This window comes from Danio aesculapii, chromosome 9 (assembly GCF_903798145.1).
Source record: "Danio aesculapii chromosome 9, fDanAes4.1, whole genome shotgun sequence".
NCBI lineage: Eukaryota > Metazoa > Chordata > Actinopteri > Cypriniformes > Danionidae > Danio > Danio aesculapii.
Window position 1 is genome coordinate 47,527,539 of NC_079443.1, and position 14,101 is coordinate 47,541,639.

Sequence of the window (14,101 nt, forward strand, 5' to 3'; positions counted from 1 at the left end):
ATAGGCTGGATAAGTTGGCGGTTCTTTCCGCTGTGGCGACCCCGGATTAATAAAGGGACTAAGCCAAAAAGAAAATGAATGAATGAATGAGATAGATCAGTCTCTGGCTGTTTATCACACTGGCCACTAGAGGGTGACAGCCCTCAGTCTATAGCAGATTCCAGTTCCAGCCCTGCTTCAACACACCCATCTGTATATATCAAACAAGCCTAAAGCACTCAATTAGTTTGATCAGGTGTGTATAATTAGGGTTAATTAGGGGTGCAGAAACTGAGTTTGACACCTGTGGTTCATAGCAATGGTCTCAAACTTGATTCCTGGAGGGCCACAGCTCTGCACAATTTAGCTCCATCCAACTCAGAATCTCACCTGCTTAATAGTCTCTAGTTTAATAGACTTGAACACCTTGATTAGTAGGATCAGCTATGCTTGGTCTGGGTTGGAGCAAAACTGTGCAGAGCTGCGGCCCTCCAGAAATCGAGTTTCAGACCTATGGTCTATAGCAGTGGTCGCAAACTCAATTCCTGGTGGGCCGCAGCTCTGCATAGTTTAGCTCCAACCACCTCCAACTCACACCTGCTTAAAAGTCTCGATAGTCTTGAACACCTTGATTAGTTGGATCAGCTGTGTTTAATTAGGGTTGGAGCAAAACAGTGCAGAGCTGCGGCCCGAGCTTACCCGATTCAGTGTGATGGCTGAGCCTTTTTCTGCTTTTGAGCACACTTGCTTTTGATGTACGTATAGAAAATGCTGCTTCGCAAAGCCAAGTTCGCAGAGCCCTGATAGTGTGGTTGAGTCGAACATTGAGTATATTTACATGGGCAACAATACTTTAAGTCAATTGACTAAAGTCATAACTGAACTAAATAAAATGGAATTAAGACGTGGATTATGCATAAATTAGTGGCATTATTGAAGTAAACACAGCAATGAAACTATTACCGTCATGTAGGACTTTTTTGTCCGCATTTTGTGACAAGATCCACACATGCTGCTGACAGTAAAGGACTGCACGCACACACACACACACACACACACACGCACACATCAGGAAATACAGAAGTTTTTTCTTTCCATTCAACGTGCGGTAACAATAAAAGCAACACTCTTCCACCAGTCCTTCATATTTGCGTCTAATACCCCAGTGTGTCACAGGGCATAAATTAAATATTAATGAGTGAAAGTTAAACTGCCAAACTGCAGTTAAAGTCGAGAAATTAAAGATGAAACACCCAAAATTACTCTGCAGACGTGAATAGTCTGATGTAGCAAGATTCAAAAAGCACTACATAATTATATTATTGTCTTATTCAGATAAAGGCAAATAACTATTACAGATGTCCATGTAAACGTAGTCAGTAGTGTCTTCAAAGTAAGTGAAAGATCCAGATGGGCATCCTGCTGATTTGATTCAGAAGGGCACTTTTTTGTCAGACGGCTTACCTGTTTTACTTTCATTCATTCACCGTCATTTACGTTCATTCATTAGTTTTAAAAAGCACCGGGTCCATTTTATTTGTATATATTTTACTAGAACGCATTAACTCTAAAGGTGCCTGATAGTAATGTAAGTCATATTACTCCCTCTAGTGAATGCATAAAAATCAACATCAGAATTTACTCGAGTTCACGCCTCAATGTCTCGCGCCCACCTTAATAGGTGCTGGCGCCCCACAGTTTGTAAACCCCTTTAGCAGGAGGCTTGGATAAATTGTCCTGCACACTCTTTGGTTCTCATGACTTTAGTTCTGTAACAAAGGGTTACAGATTTCAATTTGTAAAAACAAAGTTATATTATTGGCAACAAAGGGGATTTAGGCAGAATTATCAGCTGCGTCGGAAACCGCCTACTAATCAGTAGGTACTGCATTTGAATTTAAACGTACTACTTGGCCGTTAGAAAAGTACGTTCCATACAGTAAGAATGCGAGCAGATGCGAGTAAAGATGTACTACATCCGGCATTTTGTCATGATCAAGTGACCTACCCACGTGAGTTGCGCTGCATCACTCCAATTCATGAATTCTCTCACGGGGCATCATGAGATAGCGTAGCATCCATTTGATGCACACTTCAGAATCTCGCCGGAAGTAGTAGGTCATCTGGGTACTTCTCGCATACTGATTTTCGAATTCTGTGAATTTGGACATACTACTTGGCTTGCATACTGATTTTAGCACACTATATAGTATGGAAGTATGTGATGCATACGCAGATATTATCTGTTTGTCACAGATGCTGCGTCCCAATCCGCATACTTATACTACACCCTAAAAGTAGCATCAGCAAAGTGCTAAGATGAATGGAACAACTGAATACATTTATTTGACTTGGTTTGTAAAATCAGTTCATACAAAGATAATATTTTACAGATTATTGTAAATATATTTACACAAGCTAACATTACATAATTATGTTTCAGTTAAAGTAGTGTCATTAGGTACATAAAATATATTAAATGATGACAGATTTTACAATAAAATGCATATTTTAAATTAACAACAGTATAATGTTTAGAACTTGTCTTCTTTCTCAAGGTCAATGTGTTCCCCTGCAGGACGTTTTTGTTTTTTGGATGTCCTGACAAGTCCAACCACCAAGAAGATAACAGCGACGGCAGCGATGACGGTGAGACTGAAGAGGACATTAAGACCCAGTTCAGCATCAGAAACAGACACTTCCAAACCCAAGAAACTGACCGACAGTTCCTCAACAAGAGGAGGTAAAGTAATAATTCCTGTAAACAAGAAAAGACTCATTATGATAGATAGATAGATAGATAGATAGATAGATAGATAGATAGATAGATAGATAGATAGATAGATAGATAGATAGATAGATAGATAGATAGATAGATAGATAGATAGATAGATAGATAGATAGATAGATAGATAGATAGATAGATAGATAGATAGATAGATAGATAGATAGATAGATAGATAGATAGATAGATAGATAGATAGATAGATAGATAGATAGATAGATAGATAGATACCTGGAGTGTCACCTTCAGGTTCATGGACCTCACATTTATGTGGACGTTCTTCTGGGCTTATGAAACCATTGCAGCTGACAATTGTAGCATAGCTCCAGACAGATTTCTTAGGAATACGTGGAAAATTAGGATCTGATCTATTTACATAGAAAAGACCAAATCTTTCAGTATAACCCGCTGCCCATTCCATATTGTCCATTAATGCCCAGGCAGTGTAGCCACGAATATCCACACCATCCAGCATATATGCTTAAGAATAAAATTGCAATTAGCACCAATTAACTAAAATTGATATACAAAAAAATTTAAAAAGTATTACAGAAATCTATCATTTAATACTGTTCTTTTTGACATCTTTAAGGGGAAAGATCTTTACCTTTTAGGGCCTGATTGATATAGTTTTCATAGTAGTGGATTCGGGTGACATCATTCAGATTCACTGGACCTTGTTCTGATACTCCATTTTCTGTAATGTAAAGAGGAGGGTTTCCATATTCCTCCTTAATGAAATTCAGAATCTTTCGGAATCCCGCAGGAGCTATTTTCAACCAAAAAGATCCAGAATCTAGCCATGTACGGTCCCTAATAACTCCTGCACCCCTGGAATAGATGGCAACTCAATAAATATTGATGGTTGTGTTTTATTGATGGTAGTGTTTTAGGTCTGTGTTTAGCAACACGGACCTAAACCTCCAAAACTAAAAGGTTACCTGTCTGCATCAATGTGCTGTTGATCACCGTAGTCCACGTTAAAGGCTAAAACAGAGGTGTAGTGGTTGAATCCAAAATAATCATGAGTACCTTTAATCCTAGCTACTTCTTCAGGGGTAAATTCTGGAAGCCTGTCAAATGTAAAGGCATTTAGAGGCATGCAAAGTTGTGAATTCCTCACAAAACATATCAGTATTTACCTTGATTTAGTTAGGCCAGCTGCCAAACTTCTCTCTCGAACAATATCCTTCATTAAATCACTGTAATCTCCATTGAACACTGGGTGAGCAAACCAACCAAGCTGAAACTGTTTAAAGAGATAAAAAGTGAAGTGGCACATTATTTATTAATGAACATATTTACAGATACATTTATGGGAAATTGACATAGAAATTGCACCTGAATCATACGTCTGGCAGCATCCACGTCTTCTTGTTTGTATGGGTTTCTTGCTTCAGCCCAGTCGGAGTTCATAGTGAGGCTAATCATTCCACCATGTTTAGCACGATATTGGTCATTATACAGATGCCAAGCTTCAGCATGAGCCTTAATGAGGTTATGTGCCACAGTATATGGCGCAGTGCCTGGACTATCACTTAGACCTGAACAGGACAGCCGTATGTCGCAGATTTAACTATTAACACTGATAAGCCAAGCAATTTTTATTAGAGGAAAAGGTTATTTTTTAATGCTAATCATACCTGGTGCTTGGCTTCCATAGCCATATCCATGTGCTGCAACATTTAAGGGTTCATTTAACGTGATCCAAAATTTTATTTTTTCTCCCAGACTGTTAAAAACAACATCAGCATAGTCTCTGAATCTATCAACAACAGTGTCATTCTCCCAACCACCAACATCCTGGAGAGCTTGTGGCAGATCCCAGTGGTAAAGAGTCACCTGCCAGTGATCAATAGACTGTTAGAAATGAGTAAAATAGGTATTTTTTGCATTCAAATTGTTGTGAAATAATTTACCTGTGGCTTGATATTGGCTGCCAAAAGAGCATCTGTCAGTCTATGATAGTAGTTGAGCCCAGCCTCATTAATTTTCCCGTTTGTTCCATCTGGCATAATTCTGGGCCATGAAATAGAAAACCGATAATGTTTGACCCCCAGTGTTTTGAGAACATTGATATCCTCTTCGATCTTGTTGTAGCTGTCACAGGCAATGTCACCATTATCATCTTGCGTTATCTTTGAATCAGTGTGTGAAAATTTGTCCCAAATGCTTAGACCTTTTCCATCAGCTCTCCAGGCACCCTCTATCTGTGGTGATGCAACAAAGCATAACATTATTAGCCTCATACTCTGAGTAAAGAAATGCTAATAAAAATAAGAAGAAATGGATTATACCTGATATGCAGCGGTTGCTGTGCTCCATTCAAATCCCTCTCGGAAATGTCCATATAGCATTTCTTCCTCTGCTGTCATTGGAAAGCCATTATTTCTTATTATATCAAAGTAGAAGTGAGCTGAGCGCTTTGGAGTTCTTGGCCGACTTGAATGTTTAAAGTCCACATGGTGAAGTCCATAGCCAACATTGTAGCCATTCAGCCACTCAAAGGAGTCCATGAGAGAACTAGCAATGTATCCTTTAACACGTACTCCATCCAGGTTGTGTGCTATGAATTGAGCACAAATAGGTAAAAAAAATACAGTTCGAAAATTTAAACATTGAGACAATCACAAATGACTATTACCATACCTTTAAGAGCCTCATCTACATAGGTCTTTAAATAGAATATACGATCAGTGTCATCTGTTGTAAAGGCAGTGCTTGTAGCTACACCATTTTCTGTAATAAAAATCTCAGGATTTCCATACTCTTCTTTCAACCAAATGAGAAGTCTCCTGAGTCCCCAAGCAACAGCTTTCTGCTCGCTTACAGCTGTATCTTCATAGCCGTCTGCATTGTCCTTCTCAATGTCCTGATCAGTCTGATAGGATTCGATATTAAGTCTGCTGGTCACATGGCGCACAACTTTGGTAGTGTATGTGTTAATGCAGAATACATCAGCTGTTCCTTGGATAAAAGCTTTGTCTTGGTCAGTAAAAGAAGGTAAGCGGGATTCTTTCAAGCCTTGCAGTTCACTCTTGTTGCCAATTTGCCACTTCATGGCTTCAGGGTAGTCACCATTTTTGAAGATTGGATGTGCAAACCAGCCTAGTTGAAATTGAAGAGCTCGATCAGCAGCCTCCACCTCTCGAGGGACGTTGACATCCAGGGGTTCTGCCCATTCAGCATTCAGACTAATGGATACCAGACCTCCTTGAGATGCCCTGTATTTCTCATCATATGTGTGATAAGCTTGTGCATGAGCTTTCAGGAGGTTGTGTGCAACCCTGTATGGAGCATCTCCTGGTTGATTTATGTTAGGTGGAATATGACCCAGCCCATATCCCAACCATGCAATCGTCTGGGGTTCATTAAAGGTGATCCAAAACTTCACCCTGTCTCCAAATGTTGCATAGCAGAAGTCACAATATTCATTGAATATGCTAATCATTTCAGTGTTGTCCCAACCGTTGATGTTCTGTAAAGCCTGCGGCAGGTCCCAATGGTAGAGAGTCACCATGGGTGTGATATTATTTGCTATGAGACCATTTATGAGGCTGTTGTAGTAATCCACCCCCTTCTGGTTAAGAGAAGATTTATAGCCATTTGGAAAGATCCGAGACCATGACAATGAGAATCTATAAGTCTTTACTTTTAGGGCCCTCAACATGTGTAGATCTTCATCTACTTTATTGTAGCTATCACATGCAACATCGCCATTGGCATTGCTTGGGATATTACCAGGTTTCTGAGTGAAAGTATCCCAAACACTTGGTCCTTTTCCATCTGCATTCCAGCCACCTTCAACTTGATATGCTGAAGATGAGACACCCCACTGAAATCCCTCTGAAAATGTTCCATAGTGATAAAGCTGCCTCTCAAATTTGGTTTGAGATGAATACTTTTCCCAAACAACCTTGGATTTTGAAGGCACTTCAGATGGAGGTATACTAGGGAGTCTTTTACTTTCAACTTGATTTTTATGGATTTGCATCTTAGAGCTTGCTGCAGTCTCAGCAAATCCATTTCTCTCAATCACCTGTGAGTAATAATATGCTGATACTTTAGGGGTTCTTGGCCTGTCTGGATCATCAAAGTTCACATAGTGCAAACCAAATCGTTGAGTGTAACCTGAAGGACCTTCATATCCATCCATTAGAGACTGGACTGTAAACCTCTGAACGACAACATTATCCAAATGCACAGCTGTTTAGACACAAAAAAAGTTGTCAATAAACTTATAATCTTGCTTTTTTTTGTATAATTAATTTAATGGCATAATTCATGTCTCTTAAATGTAAGATAAAGTAATTCCATGCAGTAGTAAAAAAATAACATTTTAGCTGTTTTCCATGCAAAAAGAGAAGTTTGTCTTGATATGAAAGTGCACCCAGCAATAAAGAATGTATTAAATATCATACACAACAAATGTCTCTCAGGTAATGATTTTCTGCCTTTGGAATAATTAATTCTTCAAATATAAAAATGTTATTATCTGTAAGACCTTACAGACATTGGGTCAACACCCGTCTGATTTGTCGCCCATGACAGATATGTTATCTATAAAAAGATTCAGGTCATCCAAACATTGATCTTTAATTTATACCTTTTTACTGACCTTTCATTGCTTCATTAATGTAAGCTTTAAGATAGTCAACACGCAGAGTGTCATTGATCCCGTCACCAGTATACTCAGTTGGCATTCCATTTCCTGTGATATAGATGGGCACCTTTGTGATAGATGTGTACTCTAAAAAGATGTAATACAATAACCGCCGAAGGCCCCATGGAACAGACTGAATCTGGTCAGAAGCTGTTGGGGCCCATGTAGGGTCAATATGAGCCTGGAAGTCCCCAACATTATTTGGTCCAGCATCACAGCTATTCAAGGTTTCATTAATTAGTCGGGATGTTTGGTGGTTTAGTCCGAAGAAATCAGCTGTGCCTCGGATTCTTTGTTTCTCAGCCTCGGTGAAGACAGGGAGTCTTGCCAGATCTTGACCACAGAATTCTTTCTTTTTCTCAATTTGCTCCCTCAGTACAGCTGGGTAGTCTCCATCTACAAATATTGGATGAGCAAACCAGCCCAGCATGAAGTTTAGATAACGCTCAGCTGCTGCTACATCCTGATCACTTGAGGGATCCCTCGGCTCTGCCCAATCTGAGTTCAGAGCAATGCCCACTTTTCCACCATACAGTTTCCTGTATTTATCATTATAAATATGCCAGGCTTCAGCATGAGATTTCAGAATATTGTGCGTCACCTGTGAATACAAGCAAATAATTGTCAATATACACTTTCTAAAATAATACTATATTTGGTACTTTCTAAGGGTGCTTTCACACTTGGTTCAATTGCCTGGTCCGAACCTAAGTTCGATTGCTCCCTCTTGCCACCCTCTCAGCTGGTTTATGTTCACAATATATTTTGTTCACTATTTCCCTCTCAACCCTGGTACGATTGTGTCATAAAGTTGCTGTTGTGTGTACAGCTTTTGCTAGGTGACGGCCATGAAAGTGAAGGCAAGAAAATAGAAAGATGTACACATATGACAGTCATTCTGCTTTTACAGAATCTTTTTGTTTTTTTACTACCAAAATACAGAGAGTCACTTGCGTCTATCGGCTGCAAAAATGTAAAAAAACATTCAGAATATCACGCAATGTCCACAAAAGCTATTTTTGCAGGAGACAAGCTGACATTATCACTGTGTTTGCACTGGGTCAGTCCCGCTTGTTGCGAAGGTAGGTGACACACAGACATTACATTACCCAAAAATTAATGTTATGAAAACTAAAGTTTGTTGCGCAGTTGGCGGTTCACTTGCGTTATTTGGTACGATTGCTTTTATATTAGAAGTGAACCATACCCCAAGACCACCTCTTTCATGTGGACTCGAGTACAGAAAAGACAGCGTTCATACTAGCTAAACGTACTGAACTCTGACGTCAAATAAACCCAGGTGCGGACCGCACGTGCTAGTCTGAAAGGATTCTTAACTTAATATACACACCTTGTAAGAGGCCGTTACTGGGTCTTTAATGCTTGGAGGATATTCCCCTGTTCCATATCCCAAATTGCTCACTACCCAGGGACTGCCAAAGGTTATCCATGTTTTGACTCTGTCTCCATAACGAGAGAAGCAGAAGTCAGAAAACTCTTTGAAAGCTTCCACAATGGAGTCATCAGTCCAGCCACCTGAATCCTGTAGAGCTTGGGGAAGGTCCCAGTGATGCAGGGTAACAGTGGGTTCGATTCCTGATTGCAGGAGTGTATTAATCATCTTGTCATAATAAGCAGCCCCCTTTTCAACAAAACTTTCTTTGCGTCCAGTAGGGAAAATGCGAGCCCAGGAAATTGAGAACTGATAATTTGGTGCCATCATGCCCCTAAGCAGATACACATCATAGTCCACCTTGTGATAACTATCACAGCCCAAAATGGATTCGTTGACCCCGGCCTCATGGTTAAAATGGTCCCATATGGTCTCACCCTTCCCGTGTTCTGCTGATCCACCTTCCACTTTGAAACTCTCACTGGAGACAGACCATTGAAAATCAACTGGGAACGAGCCACTGAGGAACTGATCACGTTCAGCTTCAGTCTGACTTTTAAATTTCTCCCAAACCTTCTTGTATGAGAATGCAGTAGCAGATTTCTGATAGATGACAGTTTTAGTGTTTTCCTTCTGTAGACTAAATGAAAACAATAATTTAACTGACTTAAAAACAGTTATACACGATACAATATGTATGTTTTTCACCTCAGTCTTACCTGAGTGTTTCTTCATGACCTAGCTTCTCAAACATGTGTGTGATGTCACAGCCTATGACATGATGGCCTTCGTTCTGTAAAACTGACATAAATATAATAAAATTGGGTTAGTAACTGACCGTTTAATTTCACGAACAGCATCTTAGATTTTTGTCAACATTTACCTCCAAGAATTCCAGTTTGTGGCTCAAAATTATGTTCATATCCATCACAATCATTCACTGTCAGCTGATAAATAAGGAGGGACTTTTGACTGCTGACAATCTGCAAAGATTATCAAATGTCATTTCAGTGTTCTTGAAAAATGTCACAAAAAACAATTTAAGCAGTGTTTCAGTATTAAAAACTGCTAAAATTTCTTATGAAATCTTATGGCTAATTACTAGGCTGATTTATTGTGAAGGTAATTATATAATCCTTGCTTAGCCAGATAAGCCACTTACCTGTACCTTTCTCAATTCCTCAGAAAGATGCGTCTGCAATTTGCAGTTGAACTGCATGTGCACCGAGAGGAAATTCACATGTGTCTGAAAGTGCGATAAGTGAAGTGTGTGGTAAATTACATAATATTTCATATTAACCAGTGATATATATATATATATATATATATATATATATATATATATATATATATATATATATATATATATATATATATATATATATATATTCCATTGAGCAATGCAGTTAAAGTGCATTGAGCTTTTACCATGATTTTTGACCCCATTTGATAAATGGAGGTAACATCATTGGCTCTGATTCCAAGAGATAAACGAAGCCCTGAAAACCAAATAAACAGCATAAGTGACAGCCTAGTTGTACAAAGAAATATGCTATTGAAGACAAAGGCTTTGGGTCAGTCAGATTTGTTATTTTGAATTTAATAATAATAATATATATTTTATATCACGGTGGCGCAGTGGGTAGCACAATCGCCTCACAGCAAGAAGGTCAATGGTTCGACCCTGGCTGGGTTGGTTGGCACAAAACATGTGGTATAGGTGAATTGGGTAAGCTAAATTGTCCGTAGTGTATGTGTGTGAATGAGTGTGTGTGGATGTTTCCCAGTGATGGGTTGCAGCTGGCAGGGCATGCGTAAAAACATATGCTGGATAAGTTAGAGGTTCATTCTGCAGTGGCGACTCCAGATTAATAAAGGGACTAAGCCGAAAAGAAAATGAATAAATGAATAATATATTTTGAAATACCTGTGTTGGTGCAGCCTATTAATTTTTTATAGTTTTATAGTTTTCGCCCTACATAGTTAATCTTCCTACAAAGAGCAGGATTTAATCCAGGATTTCTAATATGGGAGGTAGATATCATCATGCCATGTCATTTTTGTCCACTTATCCGGGGCCGGGTCATCGGGGCAGCAATCTTAGGAGAGAACTCCAGACTTCTCTCTCTCCCCAGACACTTCCGCCAGAAGCATTCCCAGGCCAGCCTAGAGACATAGTCCCTCCAGCGTGTCTTGGGTCTTCTCCGAGACCTCCTCCCAGTTGGACATGCCTGGAACACCTCCCTAGGTAGGGGTCCAGGAAGCAGGTGAAACAGATGCCCGAGCCATCTCAGCTGACTTCTCTCTATGTGGAGGAGCAGCCTATCTATGAGGGTGTGCCCTGACACCCTGCGAATGAAACTCATTTCATCCGCTTGTATCCAAGACCTTGTCCTTTTGGTCTTGACCCAAAGCTCATGACCATAGGTGAGAGTAGGAACGTAGATTGACCGGTAAATCGAGAGTTTTGCCTTTCGGCTTAGCTCCTTCTTTACCACAACGGACCGGTATATCGACCGCATTACTGCTGCCACAGGAGGTATATATGATACTTGTTATCATGTATACTTCCTATATTAGAAATCATGGTTTAGCCTAGCCAACACACACTAGTGTTAGCCTTTAGTTTGCCTCTTGAAGCCTAGGGAGTGAAGTTTGCCTGCATAGATCCTACTGGTAGGCTTGTTGCGCTCACACTTAAACGCCATCCCTGCCTGGGACACCTCTCGGTGGCAGCTAGCTCTCTGCAACTCTAACATGGTCGCCCACTGAAGCTAAGCAGGCCTGCGCCCGGTCAGTACCTGGATGGGAGACCACATGGGAAAGCTAGGTTGCTACCGGAAGTGGTCATAGTGAAACCAGCAGGGGGTGCGCTCAACCTGTGATCTGTGTGGGTCTTAATGCCCCAGTATAGTGAAGGGGACTCTATACTGCTCAGTGTGCGCCATCTCTCTGATGTTAAATCGAAACCTCTGTGGTTGTTAAAAATCCCAGGATGTCCTTCAAAAAAAGAATAGGGGTTTAACCATGACATCCTTGTCAAAATTTGCCCACTGGCCTCTGTCCGTCATGGCTGCCTATCCATCCCGCATATGTTAATTGGCTTCATCACTCTGTCTCCTCTCCACCAATCAGGTGCACCCCCTCCCCCAATGTGCAAAGTGATTTGAGTGTCCAGAAAAGCACTTTATAAACGTAAGAAATTATTATTATTACCAATGTCAATGCTACATATTCAACATTTCTATACTCGAAGCAGGATTTCAGGAGTTCACACATAGCTGATGCTTGATAAGGTAAAATGCATGTTTAGCATGCTGTCCTGGGAGAGTTCTCATAGCTCAGAACATCCTCAAACCTAGGGCTTCCTTCTCCTTAGTCAGAAGAGAGGAGAGTCTGAGCTCAGGAAGGTCTATAGAACTCCCGTTATGTAGCTAGGAAACAGGGGAAGGAGTTGGGGTGGATGGGGGGATTCTTCAAAAACAAAGATGATTAAGGTAAGGAGAGCAGACTATTTTTGTGCGTTTGGATTCATCTGGTTGGTTGGTCATGTGATTGTTAATGCGAGACCAACCTTCAATAATAAGCATATGATCCTCTTGAAATTAGATCATAAAACGCTTGAAGCAGTGTTTCCTAATTGGGAAGCAGATGTGCTAACAAGGATGCTGGCACTTCAGGATTCATGATTCTTTTCTTTTTTTTCTTGGAATACATAATCGAAAACAGAATTTAAAAAATGCTATTTATAAATTTTACGTAAAAGGTATCATATGCAGAAATATTCAAACATTTTATGTTCAACAGACATAATATTTAGCATAAAAACTATGTGACAAAATAATTGGGGACTTGATGTAATATCTTCTTGCTGGTGTGTTTATCATGCTGTGATAATTGAACTTCTGTTGCAACTGGCTTCTATTACTGAGTTTTCATTTGACAACTAACCTTTATATGTTTTGTGTACATGATACAGTTAATAAATCAATCTCAAGTCTTACCTGTAAACCTTTGATGACAGACTTTGTAAGCATTTTCATGGGACTGGAGAGCATTTTGAAGTTGTTCATCTTGTAGCTCATGCAGGTGGCTGAATGTGACGAACGTGTCCACGTGATCCCTAAATGTACTGAACACAAATCCCGCATACTGCTCGAACATCTGCACTAGCAATGGATTCTCCCAGCCTCCATATTTGGCTCTGAAGAGGTCTGGTACTGCAGAACGATGGAGAACCAGCAGAGGTTTGATGCCTGAATCAGTCAGCTGTTGCACAAGCGTCTTAAAGCACATCACAGTTTCTTCATGTGGCTGGTTGGCATCACCTGTAGGAAGAATATGAGACCAAGACAGGAGAACTTTGAAGTGGGTCACTCCTCTTCTTTGAAGGTACAAGAAGTAGTCTTTGGATTGTTGTTGACCTCCACAGTTAAACACATATTGTTCGTCTGAAGGTAAAGTCTTGCTGGTGGTCAGAGGGCCTGCAAGTAGCATGAACTCCTGTTCATTTGCATTACTGTAGCTCCAGAGAATAGCCAACACACCTACAGAAAGAAATCCCCCTAGGAACTTCATCATGAGAGTGTTGCAAAGGAATTCAGTGCTCAAGGCTCTTTATAAACACTGCTAATCTAATAATCAAACACATAACAGTGTCACATAAGAGTCACAGGTCATCTTTAGTAGTAAAATTTATGATAGTCATTAAGTGTTAATGATATAGACTCTGGACTAAGATAAGTTTGTTATGTAGACCATTCCTTTTAAGAAACACAAAATATATTATAACACTAAATATATCTCTCAAACATGTGTTCCACACTTCAACAAATACTGTATTAAAAGTATCTCTCCTGTCCATTTATGCAAAACTTGCAGTCACGCTTATAAGAAGCAAATGTGACAAAGCTAAGTTATACAATATGTTACATATTGTTATAAAACAAGTTATACAATTAATAATATCAATCAAGAGCATAAGGGAATCACATAAGACGGCAATATATTGGTTATGCAAAGACATTAAAGCTTACCTGACAAACCATATAAAATCAATCTGAGTACTTTGTACAGGAGTGACATTAAGTTGGTTATGGTGGCTTGTGAATGGATTAAAAAGACGTGTCAGTTTTTTGAATTGCTCATTTATCCATTAAATTCCTATGTTAGAGAAATGTAATCCAAATAGGTGATCAATAAAACATTTTCCCCACAGAGAGTAACAGGTACTATGAAGGTCATTTTAAAGTGAACACTAAAATTAAAGTCAGCGCAATAA

General features: G+C 39.7%; 1 protein-coding gene across 1 annotated transcript; it reads right to left on the reverse strand.

Moving 5' to 3' along the window:
* Window positions 1-2,303: 2,303 nt before the first annotated feature.
* Window positions 2,304-13,401, reverse strand: LOC130235331 (lactase/phlorizin hydrolase-like). The gene is made up of 17 exons (XM_056465895.1): window positions 12,825-13,401; window positions 10,249-10,319; window positions 9,983-10,066; window positions 9,704-9,803; window positions 9,540-9,621; window positions 8,779-9,460; window positions 7,383-8,028; window positions 5,414-6,970; window positions 5,062-5,330; window positions 4,684-4,974; window positions 4,408-4,606; window positions 4,106-4,308; window positions 3,907-4,013; window positions 3,706-3,837; window positions 3,372-3,595; window positions 2,996-3,244; window positions 2,304-2,737 (listed from the first exon to the last, which is right to left on the reverse strand). Exons 1-17 carry the CDS (start codon window positions 13,399-13,401, stop codon window positions 2,514-2,516), a joined length of 5,697 nt encoding a protein of 1,898 aa, XP_056321870.1. The 3' UTR covers window positions 2,304-2,513.
* Window positions 13,402-14,101: the final 700 nt, after the last annotated feature.